Source organism: Bufo gargarizans, chromosome 10 (genome assembly GCF_014858855.1).
Source record: "Bufo gargarizans isolate SCDJY-AF-19 chromosome 10, ASM1485885v1, whole genome shotgun sequence".
In the NCBI taxonomy this organism is placed as follows: domain Eukaryota; kingdom Metazoa; phylum Chordata; class Amphibia; order Anura; family Bufonidae; genus Bufo; species Bufo gargarizans.
In genome coordinates, this window is record NC_058089.1 from 47,092,558 (window position 1) to 47,111,972 (window position 19,415).

General features: G+C 45.5%; 1 protein-coding gene and 2 non-coding genes across 6 annotated transcripts in view; all 3 read right to left on the reverse strand.

Annotated features, from left to right (window-relative positions):
* The window catches only part of CKAP5 (cytoskeleton associated protein 5), a 68,133-nt gene that overhangs the window by 18,860 nt on the left and 29,858 nt on the right, over positions 1-19,415 (reverse strand). For 3 of the 4 annotated variants that reach the window (XM_044270231.1, XM_044270228.1, XM_044270229.1), the window contains exons 6-34: positions 16,262-16,388; positions 16,077-16,180; positions 15,875-15,988; positions 15,690-15,794; positions 14,557-14,646; positions 14,306-14,470; positions 14,082-14,210; positions 13,814-13,987; positions 13,631-13,735; positions 13,423-13,533; positions 13,210-13,302; positions 10,661-10,846; positions 10,483-10,577; positions 10,342-10,399; positions 10,139-10,264; positions 6,898-7,037; positions 6,638-6,812; positions 6,108-6,221; positions 5,766-5,894; positions 5,240-5,434; positions 4,551-4,692; positions 4,243-4,328; positions 4,034-4,123; positions 3,567-3,689; positions 3,163-3,312; positions 2,221-2,424; positions 1,782-1,917; positions 1,497-1,690; positions 1,245-1,414 (exon numbers count right to left, since the gene is read on the reverse strand). In XM_044270231.1, the coding sequence (XP_044126166.1) occupies positions 1,245-1,414; positions 1,497-1,690; positions 1,782-1,917; positions 2,221-2,424; positions 3,163-3,312; positions 3,567-3,689; positions 4,034-4,123; positions 4,243-4,328; positions 4,551-4,692; positions 5,240-5,434; positions 5,766-5,894; positions 6,108-6,221; positions 6,638-6,812; positions 6,898-7,037; positions 10,139-10,264; positions 10,342-10,399; positions 10,483-10,577; positions 10,661-10,846; positions 13,210-13,302; positions 13,423-13,533; positions 13,631-13,735; positions 13,814-13,987; positions 14,082-14,210; positions 14,306-14,470; positions 14,557-14,646; positions 15,690-15,794; positions 15,875-15,988; positions 16,077-16,180; positions 16,262-16,388 (3,830 nt within the window). The remainder of the gene's footprint in view (positions 1-1,244; positions 1,415-1,496; positions 1,691-1,781; positions 1,918-2,220; positions 2,425-3,162; positions 3,313-3,566; positions 3,690-4,033; positions 4,124-4,242; positions 4,329-4,550; positions 4,693-5,239; positions 5,435-5,765; positions 5,895-6,107; positions 6,222-6,637; positions 6,813-6,897; positions 7,038-10,138; positions 10,265-10,341; positions 10,400-10,482; positions 10,578-10,660; positions 10,847-13,209; positions 13,303-13,422; positions 13,534-13,630; positions 13,736-13,813; positions 13,988-14,081; positions 14,211-14,305; positions 14,471-14,556; positions 14,647-15,689; positions 15,795-15,874; positions 15,989-16,076; positions 16,181-16,261; positions 16,389-19,415) is intronic. The other variant, XM_044270232.1, reaches the window with a different exon arrangement.
* On the reverse strand, positions 2,075-2,183 carry LOC122921192. The gene has a single exon (XR_006387009.1). It is a non-coding gene; the product is annotated as a small nucleolar RNA SNORD67 (small nucleolar RNA).
* On the reverse strand, positions 3,798-3,904 carry LOC122921191. Its single transcript, XR_006387008.1, has one exon. It is a non-coding gene; the product is annotated as a small nucleolar RNA SNORD67 (small nucleolar RNA).

The following is a 19,415-nucleotide window of genomic DNA, read 5'->3' on the forward strand; positions in this document are numbered from 1 at the left end:
ACCACAGATGTCTTCGCCCTCGGTCCGTTCCAGCAGGGTCGCCCCTTCAGCTACTGGCACCGTAGTGGCAGGACGCTGGAAGAGGGGCTTGGCGTGCGGGCGACCCTTGCGCTGGCGGGATGCAGGGGAGCTGGGCTGCCCTGGTCCACCTTGCCTTCTGTGGGGGAGGCAGCAGTGCGGATGACCGGCACTGGCGCAGCTCAACCCCGGGAGAAACAGAGAGGTCTAGTGCGTCTCTGTTGTCCCGTATTCTGGAACAAAAAGAAAAGAAAAAGTAAAAATCAAAAATTCTAAAAACAACAAAGGAGAAAAGAGCCCTGCAGAGCAGGGAGTGTCTTGCCTCCTTGGACACTAAGCAAAAACTGGCAGCCTCTCTCTCCAGGCTGAGGGTATAGCTGTGGAGGAGGGGCTTAACAGTTTTCACTTAGTGTCACGCCTCCTATGGAGATGAGCTATACCCAAGGTCTTCTGTGTCCCCCAAGGAAACTGGGCGAGAAATCAACATTTCGCCTGCTTGTAGCCACCACTAGAGGAAGCTCACGAGTAACCTGCATACTGTTTATTCATTTAACTCAGGACTTGTCTGTTATGTTGCCCATGTAGTAATTCTGGAGCATCTATTGCTACGACTATGTGATGCCATGTTTCTATTGTTCCTACTAGAAGGGTACAATAAAGCCCATCTAGGTGTGTCTCTGTACAATCAGGCTCTACCCAACCAGTGCTACCAGCAGCAGACTGTCGGGATACACCACAAACTGATAAGAGCAGGCTTCAATAACCTTTCTGGTATGCATAATAAAGGGCACAAGAGTCATCCCAAAGGATGCTTCAGGACAGTTTTTGCACGGGGAATACAAGTGCTTACAGATATGTCAGGAAGGGCGACAGGTCCTCTCTAACTCCTAGTAATGGCTAAAGGCAGCCAGAACTTAATTACCAGTCTATACTGGGACATGTCCTAAGAAGCCATTCTGGTCAAGGTGGACCATCAACATTTACACAATGTACAGTGTGTACTATATATAAGGAGCTCCTTGGAAAACTAAATGACTGTTTTCTGTACATGTAGTGATCGTTTGGCAAGCAGTTATTGCAAATAACGCTGAGGCCAATACTTACATCCTATAAGTGCGGTACATGATTCTTTCCAAGGAAAGGCATTGATAAAAGAACAGAATATTTAGCACTTTGCTAGGTAGTGATGAATACGCATTCCAGTGGCAAGTGGATGCTAAACCTACTTCAATTTGGAAGACATGTCTTCAGGAGGCGCTTTCCGCAGCAGACTAGTATTGGCACTCTGAGCGCGCTGCGGTTTCTCTTCGGGTTGTTTAGCAGGGGCAGCCACAGCCTGTTTCTTACCAGCACGCTTTATCCTTTCCTCCAGCATGCTCATGTCCTTCTCAGACAGCTGGAGGAGAGAAAATGTATAGAAAACGATTAACCCATGACGACAAGTCAAACAATCTCATCTGCCAGGTGAACGTGCTTACATTTCCTATGAGTTTGAAGACTTGCTCTCCATGCACGTTGTACACGATCACGATGGTGTTAAGAGCAGCATTGCGCACGCTGTTATCTCTGTCTCCAATATGCACAGCGATCTCCTTCAGTGTTTTGGCAGGTGTCGGCTGACAGACACTCATACCATAGGATTCAACCAGGCAGCCAAGCTCCTCCAGGCACTCTGCAGACAACCCAAATTTTTTTTTTTTTTTTACGGTGACCCATAAGATTCTGTGACACAGTAAATAGTAAATCCACTTTGCACAACTAACCAGCTCGCTGCTTGGAGTTCTTTGACTTGGTCCCTTCCATCACAAAGTTAAACATCTTGCTAGCTGGGTACACCAGGCACATCTTGTTCAAAATGGCACGCACATCTTTTCGTACAATATCTTTTGGCTCGCCCACCTGTGCAAGAGACCAGATGAAAAAGCATAGAGATTAAGATCCCAAAATCAAACTCACCTTGCCGACATTGGTCCCTTGCATTGCAAGACACTAATGCAAGTAATCTTAAAAATGCCCAACGCACAGTAAAATTAGATGGACTGGTGGTGGGAACAACATGGAGTCAGCTGGCCCCTGTGCACATGGTTGTGTCAACACAACAAGTCTGGGGAGTACTACAGTACACAGCACTGCAGACCCCCTTAGTGCAACTCATCATCCTCCAGTAGCTACTTCCACCACAATCTACCAAAGTTCACTCACCTTATTCAGCAGGTAAGGGAGGAAGGAGGTGGCCTCAAGCTCTGTGAGATGGTATTCCTCTTGGCTAAGCATGGCAAAGAGCAACTTCAGGTATTCCAGAACCTTCATCAAGACGCTGGTGTTGGTGTCAAAGAAGCGCAAGGTAAACCATTTCAGAACGAGGTCCAAGCTGCCGATAACTCCTTCCTTCTCAGTCTCCAAGCGCTAAAAAAGGGAAGACAGAACATTGATGTACAATTGCCTTACATGCTATGGAAACCATCTGGCTTTTTTAATTATTACGTTTTGGGCAAAAAAAAAAAAATATATAATTTTCTGCAGTTTGTGGGATGAAAAAAAATAAAAATAAAAAAATAAGTCTATTGGCAGCCACTAGACTGCCACGTGAAGCCTTCTCTGACCTCACTCATAGCCAAACCCTTACCAAACTGATAAGAACATGGCCTTATTGTTTATTAGGTCAGAGGATCAGAGATAAGGCTTCACATGAGCCATCAACTGACAGAACTCAGGAGGGACAGTCTGCAAATAAATTTGATTTTTAACCCTATGTATTACAAAAACCGCTGTAAAATTTTAATAAAGACCAATTGAGAAAATAAATTTAGCCCAAAATTAGTCAAATGTAATCAAACACTGCCCTAGAAAGGTGTCCATAGCCCTTAAGCAATTCCACATCAACTATTCCCAGATTACACATCACATACAAACACAAGATCAGGACAACCTATGTCCTTAGGTGAAGCTCTTGTGGCGACTATGTATTACACAACGCTGGCAAAGTATTATGACACCCAAAGTGCTGGCAGCACATGACACAAACCCTTAAAGTTTGGTAGTCTCAATACACACACCAGTGGCAATGAACTAGTTATGGTGGGAAGGAAGCCAGCTCATGTCACAGGTACAAAGTGCTATGCAAGCAAGGCCCCGATTACTCACATCAGTCATTACGGCCAAGGCCTTTATATGGCGCTGGAAATCAGCATGGAATAGCTCATCCTGTAGCCATTTTGCAAGACAGGTAGACATCTGAGTTTTCAGCTGCTCAATGTACTCGTCCCGAGGGGCTGGAAAGTTCCATTTCAAGACCTGAAATGCAATCACTTAGTCAAAGGCAATGAAGGATATCAAATGCAGATCAAGACTAATACACAACTCCTTCTCCACCGGCATAGATATGAACAGTCTGTCGCATGTACCCTGGTATGTCTATTTAAAAGCAAGATCTGTTATACAGTTTTATTTATTTTTAAAGAAAAATTGCACACAATTTTATATCTCCGGTAGATTATTATTATTTTTTTTTAAGAGCGCAAATAGACATTCATAGAGAGTTGGCCCACCTTCAATGCCTTCTCCTCCTTCACCCTCTGTTCCTTCCCGTTAGGAACTATTATGTAAATGGCGCCAGACCTGTCCTCCTCTTCTTTCGGTGGCTTGCTTGGCACTTTCTTTGCGGGCACAACCTGAGGGAGCATACAGGTCAGATCAATTAAATGGTCCAAGTTCTAATGTCCATACAGTGGTGGTTAATATATGGTGCAATAAGGAAAAGGAAAAGTGGTGTGATAACTATGGAGTCAGCTGGCCCCTGTGCACCTGGTTATGTCACCAGCTTTGATCTGAAGAGTGTGCAGCGCTCGGCACCACAGCACCCTGTGTGCAACTCATCATCCTCCAAACAGCTTCTACTTCCCCCCCTGAGCTCCACAGATACTCAGTTTGTGCATCATACACACCAAAAGGTGCAAAGATAGAGAGCAGCATGTGCAAGTGCAACACAACCCATCTCCACATGTGCACTTGTTACCGCCGGCTTAGTTTGCTTGGCTTTGGACACGCTGGTATTAGCCTTCGTTGGGGTCATACTGGTATTACCCTCTGATGACACTGACTGGGTCTACAGAGAAAGGGTTGCATCTTTAAAGGGCAGCAAGAAGAAAATACCTCTAACAATGGGATGTTTTTTCCTGCTGCAATGTGCATTAATATGGTGTTCTGGAAGAGAGGAGATTATACCTTTCCTTTAGATGCCGGTGCAACCGGTTTAGTCTTCTTTGGATCTGGCTTGCTCTCTGAAGGTTGTGGTCCAGAATCATACACAGCTGAAGAATAATGAAACTGTTAGGACAATGTCAACAGCAGTAACGTGAGCACTGGGCAAGAGTTCCCGTTATATAACATTACTGCCCTCACCGAAAATATCCATAAATGCATATGTATCAGATCTGCATCTATATTACTGCTCAATAAGACACCATGGGATAGCCATATACATAAAAACAAAACCATTAAGACCCTAAAAGGCAGTCATGTCATATACATACCTGCTGCAGGGGCAGGAGCCGAGGCTTGGGCAGACCCTACTGCTTGCTTGGAAGAGGTCTTGCCTGGTGGTGGGGCAGGTTTGGCTGGCATGCTGGCTTTTGCCTTCTCCAGCAGAACAACCACCTGGTCTTTAGATGCAGGCTAAAAGATAAAAGTATGGTATAGATTGTTTGCAAACTAATTTGGTCAGTAAAATTCACTAATGGGTATAAAGCATCACACCTTTCATTCATGTGCCCATGTTTGGAAAAAATTCTGAAGGGGCTTTTTCATACAGCTCTTATGACAACCTAATAGAAGGCCTCAACTTATGAAAATGAGTGCACGTTAAAGGAGTTGCCCCAGTATTTTTTTTACTGCAGGAAGGCCTAATATTTAACTTGCCTTCCCCAGCAGCTTTCAAGAGTGGCAGCCAGTCTAGTATTCTTTTGGCTGCAGTGGTGGCAGCCTGTAAACTGCTGCAGCCAATCACTGGCATCTGTGGTCTCACACTATACACAGAAAAAAATTTAAGAGGAAGAGCTTAGCCCCTTTCAGTGTATGAAAAAAGTATGCCATGTTCAGGGCGTATTGCAAGTGTCTACCCCAGTCTTCAATAGTTGCTTATAAATAGAAACTTAATGTCACTTTTTTAAAAATAAAAATAAGTAAATCTTTATAAAAAATAAAAAAATAAAAAAAAGTTTACCTTGAGTTTACCAGTTGCTTTAGACATCTTTTCAAATCCAATATGCATCATAAACATGGGCAGAGCCTCCTGGGCTTTCTTGCGTACGTCACCATTACGGTCTTCAAGGCAGGCGTACAAATAAGGGACACAGAACTGTAGATCTGAGGGTACCGTGCGCATGGTGGGAAGTTTTTCTGCCAACCATCCAAGAACCTACACAAAAAAAAAAAAAAAAATATATATACAAATGTTATAATATCATCCACTAGCATCCAAGAGATCATTGACTCCTAACAATGGCAAAAAAGGGACTGCGGTAAACAAGCAGATGCTAAAAGGGGTATTGTACCCCATTATTACTCAAGGCAAGACCACAGTAATGAGTAACTAGAGCAGCGTTCTATCATGTACACTGCTGCTGCATTCACAGTGTATGGGTCTGATGCTCATGTACAGTAGTTTATGAGCAGTTTTAAAACAAGGGTGGGGGGGGGGGGACGGGGGGGGGGGGGGGGACGACGACAAAAAAAAACAAAAAAACTACCTCTTGTCTGAGGAAAGGATTTTCTTTTTTCAGCTCCTCAGAGAGATCTTCTCCTTCTAACCAATCCTTCATACCAGTTTGCTCCACCCAGTTATTTAGTGTCACCAGTGCCGCAGCTCTGATATTTGCCTTAAAAAAAAAAAAGATAAATATACACACACAAAAAAAAACAGACAGCACATTGTGTGCTGGCCGCATCTTTATGTCCGTTCCGTAGCCCCGCAAAAATGATCGAACATGTCCTATTTTGTTTTGCTGACATAGATAGGCATGCTTACAATGGATCCACAATAAAAAAATATGCTTAAAATGAAAAGTTATATAATGTATTAGAGAACTCACCTTGCTATCTCCCAGGACCGTTACAATAGGCATACCCAAGTTCTTAACATGCTGTTTGATATTTGGACCCATGGCGGTGGCGAGTTGCTGCAGGATGCCCAAGGTCTGCTGGACCTGAAGAAATTTATGAACCACAGCTTGATTGGACAGAATGCAACAGATACTAGCATTACTCAAAAATAAAATAAAAATAGTATTCCGGTTATATTAACCACATAAACTATTAGATAAGTAAGGGTCCTACTGTTGAGATCCCCACTGATCACGAGAATGGGGGCTGAGCCATTTCTGGAACTCCCATAGAAATGGAGAGGCTGAGCAGATGGCCGATTGGCTGCTCCATCCATTTCGGGGGCTCCGCGAGGTAAGGGGCCCACCTTTCTAGGGATCGGTGGGCGATCCTCACTGATCTAATTATTCCCTATTCTGTAACATACCGCTTTAAGAAATAAACCTCAGTAATTAAAAACACAGTAAAAAAATAAATAAGCTTATGCCCCTAAATCTTACAATATGTTACCAGTACCTACCAGGATCTTATTAGAGTCATTGAGACGACCCTTCAGTGCAATTGGAAGTTCTCCGATACTAGGAAGGATGAATTTGGCCTCATTAAGAATTGTTGCAACTTCATCTAAACCTTCCTTGCGGATTTTCCAGTTTTTATCGCTGATCTTTGACACAAGGTCAGAAGTGATTTTGTCACTAAAGGAATAAAAGCATAGTTAAGGATGGATCACCAGAAAGCTTACATAACTGGACGGATCACCTACAAGTTTAGACAACTCACCCGATCTCAGCCCGTGGCAGAAGATCCATTACGTCAGCAGGCGAGTCCTCTTCCTGCTCCTCCCCCTCGTCACCATCATCTCCTCCTGCACCAGACTTTGTAGATCCACGGGTTGGTGCTGATGGAGTCTGTCCCTTCATCTGTCAGATTGAACATTAAATGGTATCACAAAATCACATGCAGTATTTCAGCCAGACCGATATTGTAATGGTTAGTTTATTATCCAAGTCTAGATGGGCCTGGATGGATGCAGTTCTTAGAGTCACAATGGAAACCAACTTTTGGCCTTCTTCTGGATCAACACAGTAAGAATACATGGAATCATTTACTATCCAGAAATACACTTATATTAGGCATTTCTTGCTCGTATCATTGCGGGACACAGGACTGTGGGTATAGCTGCTACTAGGAGACACTAGGCTAAAAACGGTTATGCTCTCTCCAGGCTGGAGGGGGTATAGCTGGCAGAGGAGGAGCTAACAGTTTTTAGCTTAGTGTCATAGGACGCAGACCTCCCTGCTTAGGCTACTTTCACACTTGCGGCAGTGTAATCCGGCGGGCAGTTCCCTCCATATGGAGGTGTTCAAGGCGCTGTCTCCGTTGGGGTTGACCGGACGTGGACTTGATGGCGTCCAGACTCTCACAATATCCCTTGATCCTTCTATCGCGCAAGAGACCCCAAGGAGTACGACAGATGCCCTCGTGGCGCCATAGGATGGCTTTTCTCTCCTGTACATCTTCATACCTCTTCCACTACTGCCGCGGATTCTGCGCAGAATCAGGATGGTGGGCATCCTGACGATCCTGATCGCAACCGACTGGCCTCACCGAGTGTGGTACACCGACCTCCCTCTAGGGGACACACCGTGGCCTCTTTCGCTCAGGGCTAACCTTCTCTCACAGGGTTCGATCTACCACCGGCGTTTAGATACGCTACGTTTGACGGTTTCTCTGATACGGTCATTTGTACGATTATTATGACCAGAAAGCCCACGTCGTCCAAAATCTATTACAGGACTTGGAAGTCCTTCCTGCGTTTGTGAGGAACGTGGTCTTCCTCACAGACTGTTCTCCCTTCCTACTATTCTGGCATTTCTTCAATCTGGATTGGAACGTGGACTCTTTGAAGGGACAGGTTTCAGCCCTGTCCATATTTTTCCAGCGGTCCCTGGCTGGGTTAGGCCCCGTTAAGACATTTCTGAAGGGGGTGGCTCACACAGTGCCTCCTTATCGTCCCCTATTACAGTCTTGGGACTTGAACCTGGTCCTGAGCTTGCTCCAGGCCACTCCGTTCAAGCCTTTGAGTACGGTCTCTCTTCGCTTACTCTCCTGGAAAGTGGCCATCACGTCTATCAGGAGAGTTGGAGCTGGCAGCCCTTTCTTGCAAGGAGCCATTTCTGGTGTTTCACCAAGGTAAAGTGGTGCCCTGCCCAGTGCCTTCTGTTCAGCCAAAAGGGATGTCGGCCTTTCACGTCAACGAGGACATTGTTCTCCCCTCAGCCTTCTCATCCGAGAGAGCAAACTCCATCGGCTTGATGTTGTGCGGGCTTTGAGGATCTACCTGTCCGTTTCTGGTTCTTTTCGGCGTACAGACTGTTTGTAGTCCCTCGTAAGAGGTTGGCGGCCTCCAGGGCGACTATTGCCAGGTGGATTCGTCAGTGATTGCTGAGGCATACTGCCCCCGGGACAAGGCACCTCCCCCTGGGATCACAGCTCACTCTACCAGGGCTTTTTGGGCTCACCTTCACCATGCATCTGCAACTTGGTCCTCCTTGCACACGGTCACAAAATTTTACCGGGTGCATTCTCTGGCCCGCAGGGTTTTGCAGGCCGCAGTGTAGTAACTTCCGTGAGGGAGTTGTTTTCCCATCCCCGTGGACTGCTTTAGAATGTCCCACGGTCCTGTGTCCCCCAATGATACGAGTGAGAAAACAAGATTTTTGTTAATCCACCAGTAAAATCTCCAGCTTAGTTCATTGGGGGACAAAGCACACACCCAAATTTTATTATTGCAGCATGTAGAGCCAGTTGGGACCTCGGTTCTGGTGTGGTCCTACGGCAGTGTGTGGCTCTAGTTTGTTTCAGTTTACTTTCTGCTTCTCCTATTGCTAGGGCACAAACGGATATGATCTCTCAGGCTGGAGGGGGTATAGCTGGCAGAGGAAGAGCTAACAGTTTTCAGCCTAGTGTCGCCTCCTAGTGGCAGCAAATAGCTATACCCACGGCCCTGTGTCCCCCCCCAATGAAATAAGAGAAAGATTTTACAGGAGAGTTGACAAAAAATCTTGTCACTTCTAACGCAGTACAATAAAAGTCAGTCCTGTGTCCCAATATGGGCAGATACTTGCGCTGCTGCAGGCTCCGGAGTAGTGTGGTAGGTATTCACACTCAAATGCAAATAGAAAGTTTGGAACCGCGCTGCTCTAGACTAGATTCCCCGGTCACTGATGGATGGCATCGGGCTCCACAAGCCTTTTCTTTATCACCCCAGCAGGGTCCGATCTTCCAAACACAATAGCCTCTATGAGGTTCAAAAGGATAGGCAAAATAGTGAAGTACCCTTTATCAGATGGTTTAAAAAGGTTTTAATCTACTCACAAGAGTTGTTCAAAAAAAGGCATATAGTAATTTCACTTTAAAACGAGACGTTTTAAAGTGAAATTACTATATGCCTTTTTTTGAACAACTCTTGTGAGTAGATTAAAACCTTTTTAAACCATCTGATAAAGGGTACTTCACTATTTTGCCTATCCTTTTGAACCTCATAGAGGCTATTGTGTTTGGAAGATCGGACCCTGCTGGGGTGATAAAGAAAAGGCTTGTGGAGCCCGATGCCATCCATCAGTGACCGGGGAATCTAGTCTAGAGCAGCGCGGTTCCAAACTTTCTATTATTGTCACTTCTAACGCAGATTGCGGTGCAATGCAAGACTTTCCTGCTCGCACCAGGTCCAAAAAAAAAAAGGGGAGTGGTGTGGGCTACCGGCCTGTCTTAATCATTTTCGACACCTGTTTTAGTCATAGAAAATGGTCTAAATGTAAGCCAGCAAGGAAGCTGACTGACATTTAGACTGTCGGTGGATACAACAAAGTTATGTAGAGTCCAGCACCTAACTTTAGTGGATTCACCGCCAGATACAGGACCCCCCCCCCCCATAGTCTAGTCTTTATAGACCTGTCTCTATACAACTTAAATACCCAAGATGCAAACCACAACCATAAGGGGGTACTACTGTACTTACCTTCTCAAACTCTGCATCAATTTGAGACAGAAGAGCCGGCTTTTCTTCTTCAAAAAACATTCGCAGTGGGGCTCCCATATACAGGAACATGACACCCAGCAAGGTGATGGCAGAAATCCTGATGGCCTGCAATTACATGACATCATGAGTCACAGGAACTTACACGGGTACAAAAGCTAAAGTCAACAGCATAACAAACTTACAGGGTTTGTGGCAGCAAGAGCAGTCTTTACATTGCTGATGAAAGCCTTTACATTGATCCTGAAAATGCATGGATATAATGCCTAATCAGAATGCCGGCAGTTGTCTTCTCCAAAGTTTGCAAGATGGAAGCTAAAACTTACCCTGTAAAACCAAACTCTTTTATTGCATTTGAAAGCCAGTTCAGGGTTTCCGATTGGTTCTTAGGATTTTTCTGTGCAAAAGCCAGGGAGACGACCTAGAAATAAGCAAGCAGTAGATTGTATCGCAGCTCAGTATCCAGTACCGAAGGATTAATATGGGTCAAGGTAAGGCCATCACCTGCTCAGCTGTCCAGGGGAGTGTACAGGCCTCTGCGATAGCACTGAGAGCTTCCTTGGCATTCCCCCCACATTTCACATCTCCAACTTTGTCTACAAGTCCATCAAGGACCACGTTGGCAGAGGTTTTAGAAAAGTTGCCTTTCTGAGCAATGAGAGCCACAATGTGCAACTTCATCTGCATGACCTAGGAGAGAATTTTTTTACAACATTATTCAAAGACCTAGAGCAAGGAAGAAGTGTATAAAAGAGAACTGTTAGTCCCTTGTTTGTCTGACAGCCATCTCTCCTATATCACATATGCATACTTGGCTGGGCTAAGCATGCAAGTATAATAAATGGACTTTCTCCCCAGACACCTTTGGCATGGCTTTCTCTCTTAAGAAGGGTTGGCCAGTTGAATTCAAACTTGCCAAATCCTCCCCCAACATTTGCCATCAGGAAAAAACACACACACACATTAGGACAGGTCCACATTTGCAACAGGTAAACCTGGTAGTCTGTTCTAGCAGATTACTGTAGTCAGCACAGTCGGACCCCTATTCACTATAATGGAATCCTGCATAAAGGCTTGCATTCTCCCAGATGATTACCACAGCATGCAGCAGTATTTTCCCAGCAGAATGCAGGCATTTTTTGCCAGAAGGCCACCAGATCCCATTATAGTGAATAGGGATCTGGCGGTGTCAGACTATGCCAGATACGGTAACTCCAATAGTCTGTTCCCCTGCTGGAACAAGCTACTGGATTTACTTGCTGCAGATGTCAACCTTCCCTTAGGTTGTTCTTCCCTCCAGCAGAAGTCCATTATTTGATCCTTGCAAGAATTGCTTCAGTCTTAAACTGCATGTACAGGTCCTTCTCAAAAAATTAGCATATTGTGATAAAGTTCATTATTTTCTGTAATGTACTGATAAACATTAGACTTTCATATATTTTAGATTCATTACACACCAACTGAAGTAGTTCAAGCCTTTTATTGTTTTAATATTGATGATTTTGGCATACAGCTCATGAAAACCCAAAATTCCCATCTCAAAAAATTAGCATATCATGAAAAGGTTCTCTAAACGAGCCATTAACCTAATCATCTGAATCAACTAATTAACTCTAAACACCTGCAAAAGATTCCTGAGGCTTTTAAAAACTCCCAGCCTGGTTCATTACTCAAAACCGCAATCATGGGTAAGACTGCCGACCTGACTGCTGTCCAGAAGGCCATCATTGACACCCTCAAGCAAGAGGGTAAGACACAGAAAGAAATTTCTGAACGAATAGGCTGTTCCCAGAGTGCTGTATCAAGGCACCTCAGTGGGAAGTCTGTGGGAAGGAAAAAGTGTGGCAGAAAACGCTGCACAACGAGAAGAGGTGACCGGACCCTGAGGAAGATTGTGGAGAAGGACCGATTCCAGACCTTGGGGGACCTGCAGAAGCAGTGGACTGAGTCTGGAGTAGAAACATCCAGAGCCACCGTGTACAGGCGTGTGCAGGAAATGGGCTACAGGTGCCGCATTCCCCAGGTCAAGCCACTTTTGAACCAGAAACAGCGGCAGAAGCGCCTGACCTGGGCTACAGAGAAGCAGCACTGGACTGTTGCATGTCATTCGGAAATCAAGGTGCCAGAGTCTGGAGGAAGACTGGGGAGAGGGAAATGCCAAAATGCCTGAAGTCCAGTGTCAAGTATCCACAGTCAGTGATGGTGTGGGGTGCCATGTCAGCTGCTGGTGTTGGTCCACTGTGTTTTATCAAGGGCAGGGTCAATGCAGCTAGCTATCAGGAGATTTTGGAGCACTTCATGCTTCCATCTGCTGAAAAGCTTTATGGAGATGAAGATTTCATTTTTCAGCACGACCTGGCACCTGCTCACAGTGCCAAACCCACTGGTAAATGGTTTACTGACCATGGTATTACTGTGCTCAATTGGCCTGCCAACTCTCCTGACCCGAACCCCATAGAGAATCTGTGGGATATTGGGAAGAGAAAGTTGAGAGACGCAAGACCCAACACTCTGGATGAGCTTAAGGCCGCTATCGAAGCATCCTGGGCCTCCATAACACCTCAGCAGTGCCACAGGCTGATTGCCTCCATGCCACGCCGCATTGAAGCAGTCATTTCTGCAAAAGGATTCCCGACCAAGTATTGAGTGCATAACTGAACATAATTATTTGAAGGTTGACTTTTTTTGTATTAAAAACACTTTTCTTTTATTGGTCGGATGAAATATGCTAATTTTTTTAGATAGGAAATTTGGGTTTTCATGAGCTGTATGCCAAAATCATCAATATTAAAACAATAAAAGGCTTGAACTACTTCAGTTGGTGTGTAATGAATCTAAAATATATGAAAGTCTAATGTTTATCAGTACATTACAGAAAATAATGAACTTTATCACAATATGCTAATTATTTGAGAAGGACCTGTATGTACTGAAACAGGGAAACAAACATCCCGTGGCTCTCCAGTTGTTGCGGTAGGCCAACCCTGCTCGGGTGTGGTCTGCTCAATGACCTCGTAAACCACTACAAAAGAAAGGTAACAAGATTTACAAACCTGGAAGTTGGTTTCTTTAAAACCTGGTTTCTTGGCCAACATTTTGACTAGTGCTTGGCAGGGAATATCATTCTTCTCCATTGATTCAACAGCCTGAAAAAAAAGAAACACAGAAACATAATTTTGCCTGCTTTACCCTCCCCGACACCAAGTGTTATTTTAGTCTCCACTCTGTTCTTACTACTGACTTTTTTTTTGAGAGTCCTAACTTACCTTCTGGAATTCTTCCATGCTCGCCAATCTTTCCTTCCAGTTACTACTATCTAGCTGCTGCATGCAAGTCCCAGGAAGAACCGCTGCCGCCTTCTCTTCACAAACCTCAGGCTACAAGAATAAAAGGTCACTTAGAAATGGCACAAAACACCACAAAAACGGATTCTCCGACAGTACCAACGATCTCAAGAGCTTGCATGATACTTACAGAGAGCTCTTGTTCTAACACCTCTTTCACATCTGCACCCTTCTTTCCCTTAGCAGCTCCACCACCAGATGCTGGGGCTTTGCCCTTCTTAACAGGACCGCCAGCCTTTAAAGTAAAATAAAGGGGTTACAAGATCAACCTGTGAACTGCAGACAGGGATCCATGCGTTGTGACGCAACATACCTTGGCGGCCGGTGGTTTCCTAGGTGCCATTCCAGGTTTGGCAGCTTCCTTTGTATCCCTTTCACTAGGCGCACTTGGTGGAGGTGCTGCTTTCCCAGGAGCTTTGGTTTCCTTCTTCTCTCCAGATCCTTTCTTGCCCCCGGCTAGGTCGATTTTGTCAGCACATTCTTTGATCTGTGTAAATGGGGCGAGAGCAATTCCTCAAATGCTTGCGCTTTATATATTTGCAGTTTCATGTAGGTTTGACATCTCAGTTATGCCAACTCACTCTATCAAGCTTCAGCTTGTCCACTTCAGCAAGAAACGGGTTAACGGCTTTCTCGCCAACTACTTTTTGAGCTGTCCCCATGGCTTCGAAAGCAGCATCTCTCACTTCCGGCGCAGAGTCATTGATTTGCTGTGGAGTAAACGAACAAATGAATAGTAGTCATTCCCTCAATTAACTAAAAAAGGAGTTCTGTGGACACCCCAATCTTAGGGTCAGAGTTTTACCTTTAGAAGTGCTGCACAGAACGGCTTCAGTAGACTTTTGGGCAGGGTTGAGGGCGTGCAGTGTCGGAAGCTTCTTGCAAGAAATAGAGAAGTCTGCTGCTTTATTGTTGGGTTCTTGTTATCCATGACGGCGAGGACATCTTCACTTATGTTCTGCAGCGTGGTCTGAAATGAGAATCGCACATCAGACATGTACTCTCACTCTCGAAGGACCTGGAGGCATGTATAGTTAAACCACAATGATCACTTACTGTGAGAAATATGGCATCAATGGCCTCCTGTAAGGCTTGAACCACTTGAGGCTTCTTTTCCTTAAACTTCTCTAATATAGTTGGCACAATCTTGGGGAGGGGGAAACAAAAAAAAAAAAAAAAACAAAAAAAAAAAAAATATATATATATAATAGAATAAAAAATAGTTACATACACATGTTCAGCGAGGGTCCAAACACTGACACCACGGCTAAAAATAGAGCAGTAGCTCACTGGAGCACCATGGCGTACATACGACTGGCCATGCCCAGTCCTGTATATCTCAGTACAAATAAGTGAACGCTGCTCTTCCATAGTGTCCCAAGGTTAGACTCCAGATATCAGTTTAAAAAAAAATGGAAATATTTCACTGCAATTTCTTTGGTATAGCACAGTGATAGGCAAACTGCGGCTCTCCAGCTGTTGCAAAACTACAACTCCCACCATGCCCTGCTGTAGGCCAGTGATGGCTAACCTTGGCACTCCAGCTGTGGTGAAACTACGACTCCCAGCATGCGCCATTTATTTCTATAGCGTTCTGAGAGCAGCCAAGCAAGGAGGGCATCTTGGGAGTTGTAGTTTTACCACAGCTAGAGTGCCAAGGTTAGCAGTCACTGCTGTAGGCAGTCTTTGCATGCTGGGAGTTGTAGTTCTGCAACAGCTGGAGAGCCGCAGTCTGCCTATCACTGGTATAGCATAAGAGCAACTTTACTACGGTAAGTATATGAAGATGCCTTCTCAATGCGTAAAGTGGCTGCTCTGGTGGCATCCCCAGCTATTCTCATACCACCCCCCAACATCTGTTGTCAGGTGATTGTGCAGAACACACTAGAGTTAGTGTCTGGCATTCATCTACATATATAAAATACATATTAAAAGGGTTAGCCAATTCCCATAATGACCCCGGAGGAAGGTTGGGAGCAGCCAATAGCAGCCAGTGACCAGGGTTTGCAACAGTTCGAGACAACTGGCCTAGACATTTTTGCTATGGTAGCAGTATACAAGAATGATAATCTATTAAGACACTGGTTGATGATGTCCACACCCCATGACTTTACTAAACCCAAGCTTTATGAGTCACCAATAAGCAATTGCAGCTTTGTAGCAACCGAATAGGCAGACGGCATACTCACTTGGCCGGCGTATGTGCCAAACTTCTTCCTGAGGCCAGAGGCAAGTGCTGCTACGCATTTGGCAGCCAGTGCTACAAGCAATACATTCGTGTCCTTGCCAATCACCTGTAATATAAAATACATTTAGTAAAAGCTTTTCAGTGAAATTATCAGCTTCAGCCACAACCTCTCACTAAAAGATTTACCTTCTTAAGGGCCCTCACAAGATCTCCATAGTCGCCAGCCTCAAGCTTGGGGTTTTTGACCAGGATATCCACAGCTTCCAAAGCCTCCTTTCTCTCCTGCCATTTTTTGGCTTCCTAATAGAAAATCCATGAAAAAAACTTAGACGGGATTCTTTTTTTCTTCCAGACAAAGATCTACTTGCAAATTTCATCAATTACTTACAATCTTATCATAGAAATCTTTCGGCAATTTTGAGAGAATTTCAACAGCTTCAAGCAGCTCATAGGCATCAACCTGAGGAACAGCTTCTTCCTCAGCTTCGTCTCCTGAGAAGAGCACCAAGATGTCATGTGTAATGTTACGGAGACCCGATAACATTTACCAATCATGGGATTTGGAAAACCTACCTTCAGCATCTCCACTTGCTTGCTGCTGTTCAAACTTTGCCTTCAGGTCTTGCTGCGAGCGCAGGAAGCGGGTCTGCTTGGGCGCAGACTGTGGGATCTTCACCCACTCCTCCTCTAGATCTTTAAGCTGCAAAAGATGCAACAACATTTACAATGAAATTAGCAGCTTGTTCCCAATTTCATGTGCAGTTTCAGCAATTACAAGCAGAGCAGCTCACATGGTCCGGGAAAGGCAGGGGCTCTGCGCTCCGTCCGGATGTGGTACGCATTCCAAATATGTGCTCCACATACTGGATGTTAAACTATACGACCGGAAATGACGCGATAGGAGTCTGATCCAGCGCACCACTGACTGGGTTGTCGGGAGGATGTGCTGCCTGGGTGCACTATTTAAAATGTCAGCTTTTCCATCCCTTCACATGCCCACAGCATCTGAAAGGGGTGGTGCGTCTACGTTCCTGGGAGTCCATGTAAGTGCAGGGCTCCAGACTAAAAAAAAATATCAAGGAGCCATTGGCTCCTAACCTGAAAAATGTAGTCGCCAAATTGAAATTTTTAGTCGCCAAATTTAAAATGCATATAATTACGGTATTAAAAAAAAAAAAAAAAAAAAAAAAAAAAAAAAAAAACACATGTCTTAGGCTACTTTCACACTTGCGCTTGATCGGATCCGTTCTGAACGGATGTGATCATATTAATGCAAACGGAGGCTCCGTTCAGTACGGATCCGTCTGCATTAATAACTTTCTAAGTGCGCAAGATGCCTGAGCGGATCCGTTCAGACTTTCAATGTAAAGTCAATGGGGGACGGACCCGCTTGAAGATTGAGCCATATGGTGACATCTTCAAGCGGATCCGTTCCCATTGACTTACATTGTAAGTCTGAACGGATCCACTCGCCTCCGCACGGCCAGCTGAACGCTGCAAGCAGCGTTCAGCTGTCCGCCTGTCCGTGCGGAGGCGAGCGGAGCGGAGGCTGAACGCCGCCAGACTGATGCAGTCTGAGCGAATCCGCTCCATTCAGACTGCATCAGGGCTGGACGGAGGCGTTCGGGTCCGCTCGTGAGCCCCTTCAAACGGAGCTCACGAGCGGACCGACGAACGCTAGTGTGAAAGGAGCCTTACCTAGGGTTGCGCCACCAATGATTCTAATTTATAATACTGTAGATGGGTACACTACAAGGGGCATACTATAGGCAGCACATTGGATGCGCCTGAGCTCTGGGTATACGTGTGCATCAAAATCAGAAGTGGCCACCGGCGCTGACCAACACGGGTCTTGGTGTACACTGACAGGACAGAGCTTGGGCATCACGTGGGTGACAGCCTAAGTACTTTTCCACACTGGCACAGAAGCAGATGGCGGTATAGATTAACCTTATGTGTTCTGGGTCATGTGTAGAGACAGTATAGTACCAATGGACAGTGCATGGCGGAGAACCGCATATAAACATTGACGTACAAAGACACCTGCACACAGACAGGGCACACGCATGCAGCATCCTGCTGTACACTGCAAGCCCCGGAATAGCTGGTACTTATTACTGTGGCTGAATAAAATGCCAGTAAATACCAGAACCTAAACAGTTTGGCAGCTGGGATGAATTGTGGAGGAGCCATCCTCGCTCTCCTCCGCCAGCACACGCGTGGTTAATGTATTTTTCATGAGGCCACACACATATTGTGTACAGTAGACATAACGGCATACCCTGCAACGGCGTGCGTATGCCAAATGTGACACATCCACCTCGTATCGTCGGCGCCGACGCTCATCCTCCTCATTGTCTGTGCATGCAACATCGGCGATAGGGAAATATACAGTAAGCGTCCCCGCAGTGTGAGAAGGAGGTGGCCCCTCCCCCCTGTACTGCTGCTGCCACCAATGGGCTGATAGCAGGGAGGGGGAGGGGAGGGGCTAATGCCACTGCACCACCAATGAATATCGTTTATGCTTACAATACAAACACAGGCTGCCATGCGGGTGCCGGACACATCCCATACCCGGCACCCAGCCTCTATGACTGCTCGCTGCGATCTGCCGCTATTAACCTCCCAGGTGCAGCAAAACATTTTGGTCGCCATCTGGAGCCCTGAAGTGTCCGCTGTCTATGTTACTGCTTTTGACATCGGGCACTAGGCTGCAAAGGATGGACCCATTGCGCAGCCAGCATTAACCTGGTGGACTCTTAGGCCCCTTTCACACGGGCGAGATTTCCGCGCGGGTGCGATGCGTGAGTTGAACGCACTACACCCGCACTGAATCCTGACCCATTCATTTCTATGGGGCTGTTCACATGAGCGGTGATTTTCACGCATCACTTATGCGTTGCGTGAAAATCGCAGCATGTTCTATATTCTGCGTTTTTCACGTAACGCAGGCCCCATAGAAATGAATGGGGTTGCGTGAAAATCGCAAGCATCCGCAAGCAAGTGCGGATGCGGTGCGATTTTCACGCATGGGTTCTAGGTGACAGTCTATTCACTGTATTATTTTCCCTTATAACATGGTTATAAGGGAAAATAATAGCATTCCGACTACAGAATGCTTAGTATAATGGTGCTGGGAGGGTTAAAAAAAATAAAAAAGTTAACTCACCTTATCCCCATGATCGCCTAGTTCCCGGTCGGTCTCTTCTTTAGCTGTGGCTAAAGGACCTTTGGTGATGTCAGATCACATGCTCCATCACCATGGTGATGGACCATGTGATTGGAGCATGTGATCTGACATCACCAAAGGTCATTCAGCCCAAGCCCACAGCTAGAGAAGAGACCGACCGGGAACTACACGATCTTGGGGATAAGGTGAGTTAACGTTTTTATTTTTTTTTAACCCTTCCAGCACTATTATACTAAGCATTCTGTATTCAGAATGCTATTATTTTCCCTTATAACCATGTTATAAGGGAAAATAATAGAATCTTCAGAACATCAATCCCAAGCCCGAACTGCTGTGAAGAAGTTCGGGTTTGGGTACCAAACATGCGCGATTTTTCTCACGCGAGTGCAAAACGCATGACAATGTTTTGCACTCGCGCGGAAAAATCGCGGGTGTTTCCGCAACGCACCCGCACATTTTTCCGCAACGCCCGTGTGAAACCAGCCTTAGACAGACGTCTAGACCTATATTAGTCTTTTGTCTGTTTCTGCCACCCTT